At 44.5% G+C, this 16865-nt stretch overlaps 1 protein-coding gene across 1 annotated transcript in view; it reads right to left on the bottom strand.

The window, feature by feature from the left end:
- Nucleotides 1–4242: 4242 nt before the first annotated feature.
- Nucleotides 4243–16865, bottom strand: part of Sh3gl2 (SH3 domain containing GRB2 like 2, endophilin A1) — a 38720-nt gene continuing 26097 nt past the window's right edge. Inside the window, exons 3-8 of the mRNA XM_051163975.1 lie at nt 13857–14000; nt 12862–12995; nt 10983–11141; nt 8853–8956; nt 7333–7463; nt 4243–5023 (exon numbers count right to left, since the gene is read on the bottom strand). Coding sequence (XP_051019932.1) covers nt 4824–5023; nt 7333–7463; nt 8853–8956; nt 10983–11141; nt 12862–12995; nt 13857–14000 — 872 coding nt within the window. The 3' untranslated portion in view covers nt 4243–4823. The remainder of the gene's footprint in view (nt 5024–7332; nt 7464–8852; nt 8957–10982; nt 11142–12861; nt 12996–13856; nt 14001–16865) is intronic.

Genomic DNA, 16865 nt, shown 5'->3' with positions numbered 1-16865 from the left:
GAGGACCTTGGAGGAGATATATCACTGGGGATGCGCTTTGGAGTTTCAAAAACCCATGTCATTTCCAGTTAGTCTCTCTGCCTCCGCCTTGCTGATCAGGATATAAGCTCTCAGCTACCGCACCATGCCTGCTTGCCAGGCACCATGTTCCATACCATGATAGTCATGGATGCAGCCTCTGGAACTGTAAGTCCCCATAAACTCTTTCTTCTATAAGTTGCCTTGGTCATGTTGTTTGTTGCCGAAGTAGAAAAGTAACTGAGCCATAGGCTGAATGTAACTTCCATGGTTGTCCCCGAAGATGGAATTTCTCGAAGGCTACTGCTCAAGGTTAACTGCTTTTCATCCAAGGCCCAGGAAGCAGGGCACAGAGCACGAGGCAGTCCAAAGGCAGTAAATATGCAGTAACTATGAATGGCTGAACACTTACACCGACTGCTCCACAATGCGTCGACGAACAAAGACTTGGTTTTCTTTCCGGAGATTACCTTTCAGCTTGACACTAAGACCGACTAAGAACAACAACTGAAGAAGCAGTATCTTGAGCAATGTACTAAGGAGAAGGGAGATCTTAAGCTCTGCTGCTGCAGCAAACCCACATTTAGAGGTAATTGTCAAGCTTTTCAATGGATTAATTGGTATGTATATTTTGGCCACCAGGGGGCAATCTAGGTCCCATGAAACTCCTCAGAGGAAAATAAATGAAAAAGTGTGGGAGGAATGTAAAGGCTGAATAATAACCTCAGGTGGTACTGCAGTTTTGGTGCCTGGGTATAGTGTGTCAGTTGGCCCCAGGTCTCATCAAATTCATGAGCTACCCTCCTCCTGCCCTTGCTGGTTCCTACACACGTTCAGACCTCTGATGTTCCTACAAGAGACAAGGCTGTGACTCTGGTGTCAAGAACTGAACTGTGTTCGCTACAATACTTCCCTCCGTCATCCCATAGGAAACAGTTGCATGACAGGGTGACAGGAAACTGGCTCCTTCTTTCTCCCTTGGTTGCCAACTCGGGCCAATTTTCCTTCTATCACTAATCAAACAATTTCCCAACATAAACCAGGATCACGCAAATGTAGCCTTGTAGCCCATTGGCATATGGGTTGGAGTATGAGATGGAGCAGGATGCCTGCATAACACGAAGATGCTGGCACGCCTCTAGGTGACAGGGTTGGAAATCTCTGCTGTCAGGATGCAGGGATGTTGAGAAGGGCTTGCAATTCCGCTTTGTATCCTGGTAGCATGCACCCTTGAGACTCTAATATGAATTGTGCGATGCATCAGTCCAAACCAGGCAACCAAGAGCATCGCCTGCTGTAGACATTCATTTCTCTGGTTCCATCACAAGACATGAGTGGCCAGGAAAGCATCAACAATGACCACAAGATGGGAAATCCAGGTAGGAGGATACTCAGCACAAGTCTGTGGGATTATTTTGGGTGAGGGTGGAAATACATCTATAAAATCCTACTGAATCAATCTATAGACATGACTTTTTTGAGCAGTCAAAGCAAAATGGTAAGAAAATGCTTGTGAATAGCATAATTTAAAATATTTATATATAGCCAAATGCTCCCCAAACCTCCTTGAAGCAGGGGGACTCTTGGGAAGCGATCATGTTTGTCTGCCTTATGTTTTCTGTTGGTATTGATAAAACAGCACAACCAAAATCAACTTGGGGAGGGAAGAGCTTATTTAATCTTATAGTCTGTTGTTCATCATCCGGGGGAGTCAGGACAGGAACTCAAGGCAGGAACCGAGGCAGAAGCCATGGGGGAGTGCCCTTTACTGACCTGCTCAGCCTGCTTACTTGTCTACCCCAACACCACCTGTTAGGGAAGTCACCAGCTACAATGGGCTGTGCCTTCCCACATCTATCAATAACTAAGAAAATGCCTCACAAACTGGCCTAGAGGCCAGTCCTATGCTGGCATGTTCTCAACTGACGTTTCCTCTTCCCAAATGACTCTAGCCTGTGTCCAGTTGACATAAATCTAGGCAGGACAATGAGGAGTGTCTCAGATTCCCCTGGCCACACTGAGGCAGCTGCTGGAATGGGACTCGAGTGGGAGTCTGAGGCCCGCCATCTTTCCCCCAGGCTTCTGGAAGTCTTGGCTGATGTGTATGAACAAGGGAAAATGAAACTGGAAAATAATGAAAGAAGGTGGTTTGTTTTCTCATCCTCTGGACCAGTTTATTGGACCTTGACTCACAGTGAGATTACTATTTGGTGCAGAGTCTCACTAGTTCCCCTTTGGGTTAAGAATCTATTAAATAGGCATTTTCCCTATGAATGCATTTCCTAAGAGCTGAGGGGATGCTTTGGTGGCTAAACATGGCTAGGAGTGCACACGGCTCCTTCTGAACTCCTGTTGTGTGTAGGCCATGACCTTTGTCATGGCCTACACATATGGCTTGGTGATTGTTTTATGCTTCTAATAGCTCTTTGCTTCTGGTGGATATTTTCAGCTAACTTCACGTGTGAAAAACTGTCAAGAGATTGCAAGATGTAGCAAAGTCAATTAATGATATGCAAAAACCACATTTTAAGCTTTGATCAATTTATAATCAGTGAAATCTCATAGAAGACACTTTTCTCTCCCAAATGAAAAGCCAGGGTTAATTTGTTCTGTAATTTGAATTATGCACTTTCTCTTCTTCTCTGTGTGGCAAATAGTATTTTTATATTATTAGCCTCATCACGAAACTATTTTCAAAGGTTGACTGCAAAAAGAATTGACACCCCTGTGGCAGCAGCTGCCACATGCTGTTGGTCATTCTTTCCTGTTGTAAACTTAGGAAGGTACTTACTTCTCTCCATCCCTATTGTCTGCAGGTGCCACCCCTTACTGAGGAGCCATTAGCAGTGGATAGTTTTGGGGGAAAGAAGACACCTTCTTCTTTGAAGGTGTGGCCACTGTTAGGTTTTCCATGCTCTGGTGCATGGCCCCATACCCAAGGAACCATGGGTGATACTAACTAGACTTAAAGACATGAAGTTGGTTGAAGGGTCTGTTGGAGAGGGGACATTGGAAGAGTTGAAGGAGAAAGTAGGAGACAGATATGATATTTCACTATATAGATGTATCGAATTGAAAATAAAGAAAAACTAAAAACAAAAAGGGCAAGAGTCTGGCCAACATATTTTCTTTGCTCTTTCTGACTGTGTTCCGCCGGCATGTCCATTTGTCAGATCACACAACTTCAAGGAGCTGTTTCTGCTTGTCCTCGCCCCCAAGTTCTTCTGCTTCCTGGAATTACTACTGCCTCTGCCTAAACTAGCTCTGTGTGCTGCAAGCTAGAGATGAGGTTAGGACCAGGTCTGGGGACCAAAGGCAATGGGGATTGAAAAAGACTTAGTCCCGCCCCCAACTCACAGTCAGACTGAAGAACTGACAAAAAGGAAGAGGCACAACCCTCCGATTCATCTTCAGCAGTATTTATTGGAAATAGCAATGCTTCCCATGGTGAGTTTATACATTAAGCAGGAAGATTTGCCTTTCACTCCACATGATCCACTGTGGCAAGTGGCACGTCGGAAGCAGCACATTAAACCTCTGAAGGAGTCTGTACAGCTAGATAAATAGAACTCTGGGTGCCTAACAGTACTTCTGTGACTGAAGGAGAAACCAAAAGCAAAACCAAAAACCCAACACTGATCAGCTTGCACAGCACTGCACACACGAAATGAAGACGGGATAGAAGGGAGCGGGGGGAAGGTTAAAGTAATGAGTGGAGGGGAAAGGGTTTTGCATACGCAGCCACATACCTTAAACTGCTAAGCACAAAATCATCTTTATTTGGTCCTCATTGAGGGCAGAATACGCACAAATGATGTTCAAGGTACACAAACAAGGTCAAAGTGAGAAGGAGCGACGGTCACTATGTCTTGCTCTATGAAGGAGTGGGAATGCTTACTACATTTTCTCTCCTATGTCTTTGTCGTGGCAAAGGGACTCAGGAAATGGACCGATTCCTGGGTAAATCAACAGAGAAGGGAAGACAGCTGTCCGCCGCCGCCCCCCCCCCCCCCCCGCCTTCCTGCACCCTTCAGAAATGGGCTACATATATACACAGCTTCTGTACAGCAAGGAATCTGAGCTTGGGAGACCAGATTTCTTCCCAATTCGTCCTGGAGAATTTTCTCTTTTCCGACAACATATAGATTGTTTACCATCTCACTCAAAAATACCGCCCCCCCCCCCACCCCCGAGTGCTTTAACAGCAGGGAGGGAAGAAAACTGGCCGTGTCTCAGAGTAGGAGATAGATAGATAGATGGGAGTAAGAGAAGAAGGTGCTTTGGGCGATTAATACTTCTGATGGCACCAAGAGACTACGTTGCTTAGACCAGCAGACAATTTGCTGGTGGGGGATATTTTCACCAACAGTTCTGTGACTCACATATTTAGGAAGGGAAAGTGCAACGAAAAGGACTTCCTCCTCTGTAAGTGGAGAACTGGAGACCTTGAGATGCCCCTGGGTGAGAGACAATATCTTCAGCGAGGAGGAGAGTGTGTCCGTGATGTGGCTCAGAGACATATTATGGGAGCCACAGCCTCCTGAGAACGGTGTACAAAGCAGTTCTGTGGCCACTGGCTAGTCTCGGATGGTGTTTAAAGCATGTGCCAGGCCCACTGGCCATGGAAGATACCATCTATCACCGTGTCTCCTGTAGGAGCACACGGGTCAACCCAGGGCACGTGTGGGCTTGGTGACTCATCCACTGCGGCCTGCATTCATGATGTGTTGGAAGCGGCATTACCAAAGCAGTGGTTAAACTGAACTATCTGGGTCAGAAGGAGGTGAGCCAGCTAGCATAAGGTCCTAATGGGGCAGAGCAACCAGAATCTCTACATAGTTGATGGGGAAAAAGCCAGACTGGCCATGAAGCATCCCCTCGTACCAGTTCTCATCAATCTGATTAGTGAGGGTGATGATGTCACCCTCTTTGAAACCCAGTTCCCCTTCGTTTTCAGGTTCAAAGTCATACAGGGCTCGGCAGCAGGGCTGGTCCATTTGCACACCTGAGAACCAGAGGCAGAGAGAACATAAACCGTCACAGGGTAATTAAGCAGTAGCACTGCCTGTCCCCGCCCCCCACTTCCTCCCGAGGCTTCCTGTTCCCTTTCCCCCTTCACGCATCTCCCTCTACCCTCAGTATCTTTGTCTCCTAGCAGTTTTCCTGTGCATCTCCCTCTACCCTCAGTATCTTTGTCTCCTAGCAGTTTTCCTGTGCATCTCCCTCTACCCTCAGTATCTTTGTCTTCTAGCAGTTTTCCTGTGCCCTGTTAGAGCTTTGCGAGTCATTGAGCATTCCTGCTTGCTATCTCCAGTAGGAAAAACGGTTCCATCTACTTTGGGTAATTATAACAGAGTTTATCAGGCCTATCTTCTTGACAGTGTTGGGAGATGGCAAAGCGATGGCTTAGGAGTTTGTAATTAGATGAAAGTTAATCATAGACAGCCAAATCCATCCATGTTAGTATTTTTACATATATTCATATTCAAGAGAGAATAATTAGTTACACAGACAATAATACTCAAAAACCTCAGAATCATAGGTCAGTTCTCATTCTTCAAAACTAATAGTTCCGGATTCTTGGAGACTGCTATAACATGGAGAAAACAAAACCACACAAAGCACTCGGCCCAAGGTTTTGACTCTGTGTGACCTGGCTCAACACATTCTATTTGCTTCTTCATCCAGAATTAGAATTAACAGTAGAATTTTCTTCAAGAGATTGTGTCTAGTAAATGATAAAGTTTTAAAAAAATCATAATCTATATTTGGTAAATTGGTGTGCAATATACGTAACAAGTACTGGGTAAGAACCATAGCATGTAGAGGCAGGCGGATCGCTGTGAGTTCGAGGCCAGCCAGGTCTACAAAGTGAGTCCAGGACAGCCAAGGCTACACAGAGAAACCCTGTCTCGAAAAACCAAAATAAATAAAAATAAGTGTCACATGCAGAACTTATTTAAAAAAAAAAAAAAAGAATAGTACAATGCATGGTGCATAAATTAATAAAGAATGCGCTCTATCTTAAAACTGATCTATTTTGAATGAGCAAACATATTAATACAGCACATACATAAGCATGAACATAGAGAAGTGCCAGTGGGCTCCACACTAACTGGATGTCTTAAAAGGGAAGCAGTATAATTCATTCTTTTTTTTTTTTTTTTTTTTTTTTTTTTTTTTTTTTTTTTTTAACTTTAGAGAAGTCACCAAATATAGGTCTTGTTTCTGGGCAAGGAGAAGTACATTCACAGGTAATTCACATGGTGAGGGCCACACTGGGCAACACTGGGCATTGTGAGCTGTGGGCGGAGCATTAGACTTCCCCTTCTTCTTCATTCCATGACAGCATCTTAAAAACACTTTCTCCCACTCTAACTCAACCATGGGGGATACCGGAGAAATGGGATACACCTGTACATCCTTCGAAAGTCATATCTAGTGTCAGGTGGATTCCCACTTACTAGACCAAGACAGTCCCACAGTTGGAAATGCCTGAGCAGAAACCTTGGGTCTGATTTGTACATGTGTACTTGGCAATTGTCCTGGTAATGCAGAGACTGGACTAGTGGGTACACATCAGTATTCCTCAGGGGAGGGGGATTTTAGCTGTCCCCAGGCTGACCACAGTTCACAAAATGAAGAATAGGTCTACAGTAGAGAGTGAAAAGAAACCCTATCAGGTATTGAGGTTTGACATCTGGCCATCTGTAGATGGAATCAAGTATCTGCTTCCTGGAGCTGCTGTCTGTGGGAGACAGGGCTGTATGTGTTCACATACTGCCCAGGGGCACTCAGGGCCACCTCAGCAGACTCACAGGAAGGAAAAGGCAGGAGAAGTGTGGTTTACAACCACAGAGGGGTTGAAGAGCAGCTTCATGCTTGGCGGTGGCAGAACTGAGGACTCAGGAGGCAGAGGCAGGTGGATCTCTGTGAGTTTGAGGCCATCCTGGTCTACAAAGTGAGTTCCAAGACAGCCAGAGCTACACAGAGAAAGCCTATCTCAAAAAAAAAAAAAAAGAAAGAAAAAACCAAAAACCTGGAGACAGGGGTGAAAAAGCAACTAAGTACTAAGTGTGGTGGGAGATACTTGTGCACTGCATCATGAGAGAAAAGGTGATGGGGAATGTCGGACAATGAGGCAAGGACAAAAATGTCCATGCACGGAGCTCCTGCTTGACAAACCCTCCCGTGAAGAATGAACTTCTATACAGGTCTTGTGAAGGCCCATCAGAACACTCTGGCATTTTCTCAGCATTGCCTACAGGTGTGCCCAGGGCCCAGGGAAAGACTCTGCAGCCTTGAGCTTCTTACCTGTGGGTTTAGGGGTGCCTGTGTGGGAGAGCCCCCCGTTGGGCTGGGTACTGTCTCCAGTGGCAAACTCTAGGCTCATTCGTGGTTTGGGCTGATACTCCCTCCTTGGCTGAGATGAAGCTTGTCTTATTCTGTATCACAAAGAGAAGGAGTGATGGAGAATTAGGTAGCCATTTAAAACATGAATATAAAAGCAGTAAAATCCAGGAGCTGCTTGGCTCGCTTACAAATTTACCATGACCTAGTGGAAAATGTCCTAAGTCACCCTGGCCACCCATGTGCATGACATGCATTCTTGGGGAAGTTTCTCTTCCATCCTGCCTTTGCTGTCTTCATCTTTACTCTTAATCTCCCACGCCTATATTCAGAGTGATTTATGCTAATATGTACCACGTTAGGGGTCAGGAACATATAGGTGCGTAAGATACATTTGTTACCCCAAGGTAGTTTGTACAGGGGAGAGCAGACATCACTGACCACAGATTTCCGCAAAGAGCTCAAAGCAGGGGTTAGAGGCCTGGAGAGTTCACTTATCCATACACAAGTTGAGAGATGGTAGGTATAAGGAAAGACACCATGTGAGAACATGTGAAAGAAAGCTATTCCGTGCAGAACAGGTGAAGGTCGGGAAGGAGGGAAACAGGTTATGGCCATGGACTCTGATAAGAAGGCATGAAGGAAGACAGAAAAAGAGGAGGGCCAGTAAGTGGATTCTTCTCAACACTAAATCTTTTCTAGTTATAGGTATTCGAGAAGGCAGGTGTACATACACATTATTCTAAGGAGGGAAAGGTTAGGGGTGTGGCAATTCTAGAACTATACTGATTACAAACATGTTTGAGATGAAAAATAAAAGACTATATTCCCTTTATCTTCAACAGATATGAGAGGCACACAGTTGCCGTAGTGTTCTGAGACGTTGGTTTTAAGCCTTTCTCCTACAGAACTTTCATTGTTAGACACACTTCCACAAGCGTGCACTGATGACTTATACACAAAAAGGACCAAGCAAAGAAGCAAGATTCTAAGGTGAAGGGAAGACCAGCGAGGGCAAAACAGTGCAGAGTATGACCAGACGTTTCACTGGAGATCTGGCCACTTACCACCCAGGAGAGTGTACTGTGGACAAGACTGTAAAAATACAGGCTGCTAGGATAATTCTTTGATATATTTATGTAACAGAAAAATCCTCCTTCATCTAGTGAAATAAAGCAAGAATAACAAGATCATCTGGCTAAATAAGGTATGATTAAGAAGGCCCTTACAATGGTTTAGCTCAACATTCTTTTGGTACTATAATTATGTAAAAGGTATTCCTATGCAACAGAACCCACACAGCAATTTCTGGTATGTTCTTAGGTTTGCAAAATGTAGTATAATGTATGCTCGCAGGTCCAGGCAACACAAATCTACTCAGCCCTGTAACAGCAGACTAGATCACTGACACCCTACAGTGCTAAGCTAGGCTGTGCTGTGGGGGAGGGGTAGTGCACCCTCTTCCTTTAGGAAGTATAACTTACCTTTCCTCCAGCCTGACAGTGACCTGCTGCAGGATCTGCACAGCCTGTTTGTGGTACTCCAGCTGGGCTTGCACTAGCGCGGAGAGCTGGCTCACCTGTTCAATCTGGAGAAGGGTGGGGAGACCAGGCTTCAGTTACCAGGTTACTGCCCTGGAACAACAGTATACAACAGGCAGCCCTGCTGGTGGGGATGCAGCCACTCGTGATAACACACACAGTTCTACATGTTCCAAGTGGACTAAGGATAGGAGAGCATCCTTAGGCTCAGAATTCTGCACTCAGTACCACAAGGAAAGGCAGTTAGTATCCTTGAGAAGGTCTCATTGTTTTCAACAAAGAATTAAGCTTAACTGTAAACTTTCTGGATAGGATGTGGCTTCTTTCACTGAAGTCCTATAGGAGAAAGATTCAGTGACTACAGGACTCTTTCCTTCCTGTCTGCAGCAGACAATATGAAATCTAAGCATCGTTTTACATGCTAATGACTGCTGGTAATGAAAGAGAGGTAAACTGATTTCTCCCTTCAAGTGCTCTGGATGGAGTCAATCCTTGGACCTCTTAGCCTGATCCAGGTGAGATTTAAAGCTAGTTATCTGTACTCTAAGCAGCCTCTCTTCTGGATGGCTTGTGCTGGGACCTAGCTGAGCTGCAGCCTCCTAGTCAAGAAGGGCAGTGAATGCTGTCCCATGAGTTTGAGGATGTGGGAGAGCGGCCCTGGGTACCAGGACATCAACACTGGTTCAGATTTCCTAGTTTTGCACTTGTGTGGTTAGGAGGACAAGAGTTGTCTGTAGACAAACTCACATTATCTCTGTATGATGAGGGCTCCACATGGTCAACATGCCCTCTGTGCCACTCGGGAGGGAAGCCGATTAAGTATGTGATGGATACTTCTGGATGGTAACACAGGGCTACTTTAAAAGACACTCAAAAAGCCAGCAAACAGCCAGACACTCAAAAAGCCAGGGTGCTTGGGCCTGTCTGTGAGGTGCTTCCAGATTAGATTTGCATTGGAATCAGAGAACTGAGCAAGGAGGGGCTGTGTCTAACATAGTACAGTCCATTGACAGTCCAAACAAAGCAAATGGCCAAAGAGATCCATTCTCCTCTCTCCTGGGGCTGGACCTTGGGCTCCGCTTGCCTTTGGACATCAGAGCTTCCAGCTCTCCGCCCCTGAGACTTGTGTGGCTCTCCAGCCTCTGGTCACGGAATAAACTAGCCCATAACCACCATTCTCTCTTCGGCCTTTAGAATCAGCCTGAACCGTGGTCTCAGCTTTGCTGGCTCACCGACTTTCAGGAGGTATGGACACGTGGGACTCCTGAGGCTCACGCATCTCACCGTAAGTAGTTTCCCTTCCCTCCCTTGGTCTCCAGCTACAGACCACCCACATCTACCCCACTCGCATCTCTGAAGATTACTGGCTAACGCAAGTGACAAGAACAAAAAAATATCCTACAAGCATACCAGCCAAACTGACAGGGTAGAAGGTAGAGGTTAACCAGGACAGGAAATCTCAATTTTCAGATCTTCTCATGTGGAAATAAGCACGAAAGAACTGTTCGTGTGTGGCTTTACATTTGAAAGAGCAATAACTAAGTACTCTAAACCATCTCAACTGTGCCCTGGATGTAGTGACGATGCTATAATCATCAATTCTAATTTATATATTTTTTCAATGAAATGTCAATCTCACTCCCATATACTGACCATCTTTATAATTTTGGATATGCAAACCTGAATATACTTCAGTTGTCATTCTTAACTGCAGGTCAGTATGTTCTACATTTAAACATTTGTAAGATGCCGGGTTTATATGTGCGTCACCACACACATTCTCTGTCTCTGCACTACTGATAACTATTTAAAATACATTAATAAAAAAAGTTCTGGTTAAAAAAGATAGCAAACAAACAAAAAGTTCTGGTCAAATCAACTATAAGGATAAAGAAAGAACTTATCATTTCTGTGTATACTTTATGACAAATTACTCAAAAGAAGGTGGCCACGCGTGTGTTCTCATCACATGGTGTAAGTAGACAGTAGCATGTTACATGGTGTATCTTTCAACACATCAGTGCTATGCCTCAGAGGTACCAGAAGATGAAAACCCAAAGAGGAGTAGCTTACATCCATCTCCAGGAGGTTGAACATGCTTGACTCAGCTATTTCTTTAGATTCATCAAATTTCTCCAGAGCTTGGCGAAGTTCTTCGTCTGGAATCTTGCCTTGTCGTTTCTTCTTATAGTCAAAGTCTAAGCGTCGCCCTTCCAACTTTTTCAGGTGATGCTGAAAAAGTCAAGGGCAGGAGTATGCTTTGAAAAGACATATTATGGAAAAGGCTTGCTTGTAACCTCATTTCTCTTACATTCCTAGTGGCCTGCCAAATGAACCTGGCTGTGTTTAAAATTGCATCTTATCTTGCCAGAGAAATAAAGACACATGCATCAGCAAGGCAAATGCTTCCATGGCTGACCGTGGAGGGACACTTTTACAAAAAATTCAGAAGGAGATATAAATCATTGAAAGACCAGTGTCCTTTTGATTAGTATTTCCAGGCCAAAGTCAAGCTAAGCTATGCCTCATCCTCCAATGACAAGAAGGCAATGTGAGTGTGCATTACCCACAAGCCTCTCCTCACGGAAAGGCCGCACACAAGAGCCCACAAATCATTGACCTCAAGAGAAATGGAATCTCAGGAGATAGCAAAGAAAAGCTTTTCTCTGAGGTAAAGGGAGAAGAAGTGAAATTGTTCTTTTTCGATTAGTTTTCTAGAATCTTCTAAGAATGAAGAAAAAGGAATATAGATTCCCTCATTGCCTGAATCAGAATATCCAGCACAAAGCCAAGTAACTTCCATCTTGAAACACTTGCCCCATTTGACAGAGGTGGCTTTTAGGGAACAGGTGACACAACTCAGTCACAAATCTAAACTGCAAGGTACCCTGGAAGAGAGTTCATCAAAGGCCCCTGCCCCGCCTCTAACTTCGCCCCACCCCACCACCCACACCCCCGCATTATCTGCATGCAGTAAGGTTTGGACCTCTCTATAGACTAGGTTAAGGAGTACTGGGGTGTTTGTGTTTTCCCCTAAAGATCAATAGTAGTTTTCTTTCTTAATAGCTATAGCCTTCCTTGACTAACAGGTAGGAGAAAAGAATGATTTTTCCTTTGTTCTTTAGTGTGTATGGATGAGGAAGAAGAAGCTAAGAACAGGAGTCTGGAGGAGTGGGGAGACGGGGGACGAGAATATTCTGTAGCCTTCACCTCTCACTGCATCTCCTCACCCCCCAACTCACACTCTTATCCAAACTAAGTATGTTTTCTTTTGACAGCGGTGTGCTTAAGAGGCATTTGTACTCAACTGCCAGTCCAAGGCAGTGCCAGCTGGATTGATCAAAAATAAATCAGCTGTTCAGTATGTTTTAGAAAGAGTGATTGTTTCTTCTCAATCCCCCAAACAAGCAATTATGAAAATATAGTGTAAGAATGATGTAGTAGCTATGTATTTAAGCTAAAAAAAAAAAAAAAAAAAGGTACAGCTAATATTTAGGGATCACGTCAGCTGAGCACTTCATTCATATTAACAAATGTACACATTCCCAGATGAAGCAGGTCCTTCGGGCTGGGCTGTGGGCGTGCACGCCTGTGACCCCAGCACTAGGGAGGCAGAGGCAGGCAGATCCCTGTGAGGCTAGCCTGGTCTACAGAGCAAATTCCAGGGCAGTAAGGGCTATAGAGAGAAACCTTGTCTCCACACAACCCCCTCCACCAAGTAAGGGAGAAAAATGGTGTGAAGACTATTTAACAAGAAAGTTAAACACAGAGGAGCCAATGCAATGCTCAGGAGTGGTTGGGTGGAAAGTGGAGGGAAAGGCCTTCAGTTTCCACTCCCTTCGTCTTGCGCGGCTGCTGAAAATCCGAGTGTGCAGTGCTGTGTGAGCCGCTTAGGGCTGTCTGTCTGCAGAGTGAGAAGGAGCATGCGTCTTGGAAGACCCATCACACAGACCTGGATCTCCCTTAGATCTTTGTCATGAAGATTCTGCAGGGGGTCAATGAAGTTCTGCTTCACTTCCATGTCCAAAGAGTCCTTCACCTCCGAGAGCTCCCTCATGGCTTCCCCCACCTCACCGAGAGCTGGACCTGGGAGGGGAAAAGGAAGATCTCACACCCGGGAGAACAAAGACTGAGGTGGGTTTGCAATAGCAGCCTTCAGGAAGGCAATGTAGTCTTTGCCTCTGTCCTAGAAAGACCACAGACACAAAGAGGGAGAGCCCACAGTGCTCTCAAGATACAGTAGCTTTCCTATTTACCACAGGCCAGCCTGAAAACCAGGTTCCAGGACCCTCTGTGAGGAGGACTATCCCTCCTTACTAGGAATGGAACGCTTTACTCAGAGCAGTATTTTGCAAGGTTCTCTGTCCTCTGCGCTAAGTCCTAGTTCTCATTAATATGAGATCAGCTGCAACTCAATGATTTTAGCAGGAAGCAGATACCAAGAACGGAGAACAAGGGTCTAGAAGGCAGAAGGTATTTAGGGTCCTGAGGGCCAGGAGAGGGGAGATGGAATAAATCCTATTTTGCCTGGGGCAGTAGAATCAGGGACCACAAATGAGCAGCGGATTAATCAGAGAAAGCCCAGGTGGCAGGGTGGGAAATCACGCTGAGTGAGACTGCTCCCTCTGCCTTCATCCCTGGCTCCTGCCAGAGATGCCCAGCAGAGTGCCAAGGCATCTGGGTATGTCTGCCAAAACTGTCATCAAGGCTGGGGACCCATTAGAGAGAACGGACAAAAGCCCTTAGCCGAATCAATTTAAAGACTAGCAATCCTAAAATCACATATTAGCTCCCATGTATAATATCCACAACTGAGAATTAAAATACAAAATGGCTGGCAAATGATCTCTAGAGTTTTGGGGTTTTGTTGTTGCTGCTTTTGGGTTTTTGTTTTTGACCAGCACTGTAACTTCCATGCAGAGCTACAGTACAACAAAGGCTATTTACCAAAGTTGCAATCATCCCCCAGCTCCCTGCCGAACTTGAGCATGGCCTCCGCCAACAGTGCTTCCGCCTGAGGGTAGCCTGGCCCCTTCTCCTGGCCTCGGATTTTCGACATGGTGTTGATCATGCTGAGCTTAGCCCTGGAAGCTAGAGACAGAGAGAGAATGGGCTTTAGAAGACAGTAACTAAGGGGAACAGGGCTGGCTGGAGAGCCAAGCCTCCCGTCAGCCCACACAGACACTCGGCAGCACCTCCCCTGAGGCCACAGTGCTCGCAGACAGTATGTGAGACACTGAATGTACATCACCTCTACACTGTCCCTTAGAATCCAAGTAGAATCACAAAGCAAGGCAAACCACAGGTCTTGATGAGGCAGCACCATGGGCTCGGATGGTGCTGTCCCTACCTCCTCATGACTGGCTATAGAGAACATTCTGGGAATATACGCTGATGTCCAAGTTGTATTCCTGTTTCATATCTCAACTATAGGAGTGGGTGGATTAAAATAAGGAATGATGGTGGACCTGTGGGCCTGGGCTTTGTTTCATTTACAAAATATTTAAAAAAAAACAACAATAACAAAGCACCAACTATTTTCAAAGTCACTTCTCAACTAAGAATAAAATACTATATTCACTAAAATACCTAAATAAATCTCATAAGTATTTCAGATGGAGTTTGACTTTGTTTCTCAGACTACATCTCGATTGCTCTTCTTTGTTTTGACAGGAAGGTGTCTAAAGTCCTCGTTTTAGTGGAGGAAGTCATTTTACTAACATAATACTGAAGACTATGATTTGACCGATTCTAGGTGTCCCAGCTTCATTGTCAGAGTTGACTACACATTAACCCAGGACTGAGTCTACAATGCTGGCTGCATGAAAACCCCTGAGGAAATCTCAGTTGAAAGTAAAGGCATTTCTAGCATGCGGGGACTGTATCTAACCATACCATGCATACTAAGCATATATACTAAGTATACATCTGATGCTTCTACCAAAGGCTGACCTTTGGAGAGGGCCACTAGAGAGGACTCCTGTCATCTGTATGCCCAGAGCCTTGCTCTGTACACAGAAACAGAAAAGATGGCAACACCATCAGATTCTGAATAAGGACCTTTAAAGGAACACTAGACTCAAACAACAAAATGATAATAACAAAACCAAACCAAAGTAATTAGAGAAAACAAAATTCAAGGCGGGTAAAATTACCATTAATACTTTCAGGTGTCTAACATATTTCACCCACAAAATACAGAGAAAGAAAGTCTTAGAGATAGTCTAATCTGAATTTAAATACTACATGAACTTTAAAAAAGTAACAAAATCATAGAGGTTCACTTCCCTCTAGTAGATGAATAAAAACAACAAAGAGATGAAAATTAGCAAAGAAAATACAGAATCATTATTAGTAGGGGAGATGAAGCAGCCAAATAAGGTGACTACTACAGAAATGGAAGAGGGAGAAAATTGTTTTCTAAGCTCAAGAGAATTTCCCAGAGCAAAATATTTTATGTCTCTAGAATAAAAAGTTGACTGGAAACGAAGCACAAGGACTAAGGCCCACACAGGGGCCCCCAGAGGGAACTGCAGGACCCTATATTTTTTACAGGAAAAGGTGGGTTACTCACCACATGAGAAAAAGAAAGATTTACTAGAAAAAAATGTAGTACTTAATTGAAATTTGTTACAGAAAAAATAACCTATAAGGCTATTTTCAACTATCAATGAAATAATAACGCCCAACAGTGACATTTTCAAATGACACCATCAAGGTTTCATTTCTTTTCTTTTCTTCCCAATCCACTAAAGTATTAATCAAGAAAGCAGGTAGGAAAAAATATCTAGAAAATAGGAATACAATGCAAACAAACATACAAAACATGGCAGCAAAGAAGTCTCAAGAGGGCCTTAGATCTGGACATCAGGAACTACCACAGCTGAACCGGGGCAGCACAGGCTAGTGCTGAGCTGGGCATTGCCCATTCCACCCCCATGCTCCCCAGCAGAGGTAGAAACACCTGGGAAAATCAGAGTGACAGAGAGAATAATGGGAGGGCAGGCAAGGAACAAATAACCTGAAGAAGCCAAAACTGGGAAAAGAAAATGCATGACTTGTTGACTCATGACTGGAAGTTAAAGACAAAGAAACCACCGTCAAAGGCCTTTAAAACTTGCTCTTCCAGCCTGGTGTGGTGGTGCACGCCTTTAATCCCAGCACTTGGGAGGCAGAAGCAGGAGGAACGCTATGAGTTCGAGGCCAATTTGGTCTACAAAGGGAGTCCAGGACAGCCAAGGCTACACAGAGAAACCCTGTCTCAAAAAATAAATAAATAAAAAATAAAACAAACAAACAAACAAACAAACAAAAAAAACTCAACTTGCTCTTCAGGAGCAGAATGAGCAAGGGACTCCAAGCCGGAGTTTTTCATATAGCACTTTGTGTGTAATTCTAAATAGCATGTTCATAAATTTCTTCCCTTATGTGAAAAGAAATTAAATAAAAATATTTCCCAGTTTCCCCCCTTGGAGAAGAGTTCATGTCAATAAACAGAGATCTGACAAGCTAGCCATGTCTAACCTTAAGGGCCTTCCAAGGAAAAGTGTGACTGAAACATGTGCTCACTAGCTTGCAAGGCAACTGGCCAGGGAAAAAAGAGTTAATCAGGGTTGACATGTAAAGTGGGATCAGAAAACAACATCAAAGGAAAAGATTTAACGGATCTATGTGAGGTGACTCTCTGGAAAGACATTTACTGGGTTAACTCCAGGAGCAGAACAGAAAATCGGCATGACCACAAATGGTTGACTCAAACCCCCCAAACAGCTTCTGCTGCTGTGTCTGCACCACAAAGAATGGCTTCTCTTCTGTCTCAACGTCTTTCCACCTTTTCAAAAGTAAAATGAGGGCAGCTGAGTCTAGACATACAGCCCAGAGCATCCCTGCTGAGCTTTCTAATTCTGGGCACAGCTGAAAGGAAACCTGGGCTGTGCACTGAGCGAAGCAGCAGCT

This window comes from Acomys russatus, chromosome 2, assembly GCF_903995435.1.
Source record: "Acomys russatus chromosome 2, mAcoRus1.1, whole genome shotgun sequence".
Classification (NCBI taxonomy): Eukaryota; Metazoa; Chordata; class Mammalia; order Rodentia; family Muridae; genus Acomys; species Acomys russatus.
This window is presented reverse-complemented; position numbering and strand designations above follow the sequence as displayed.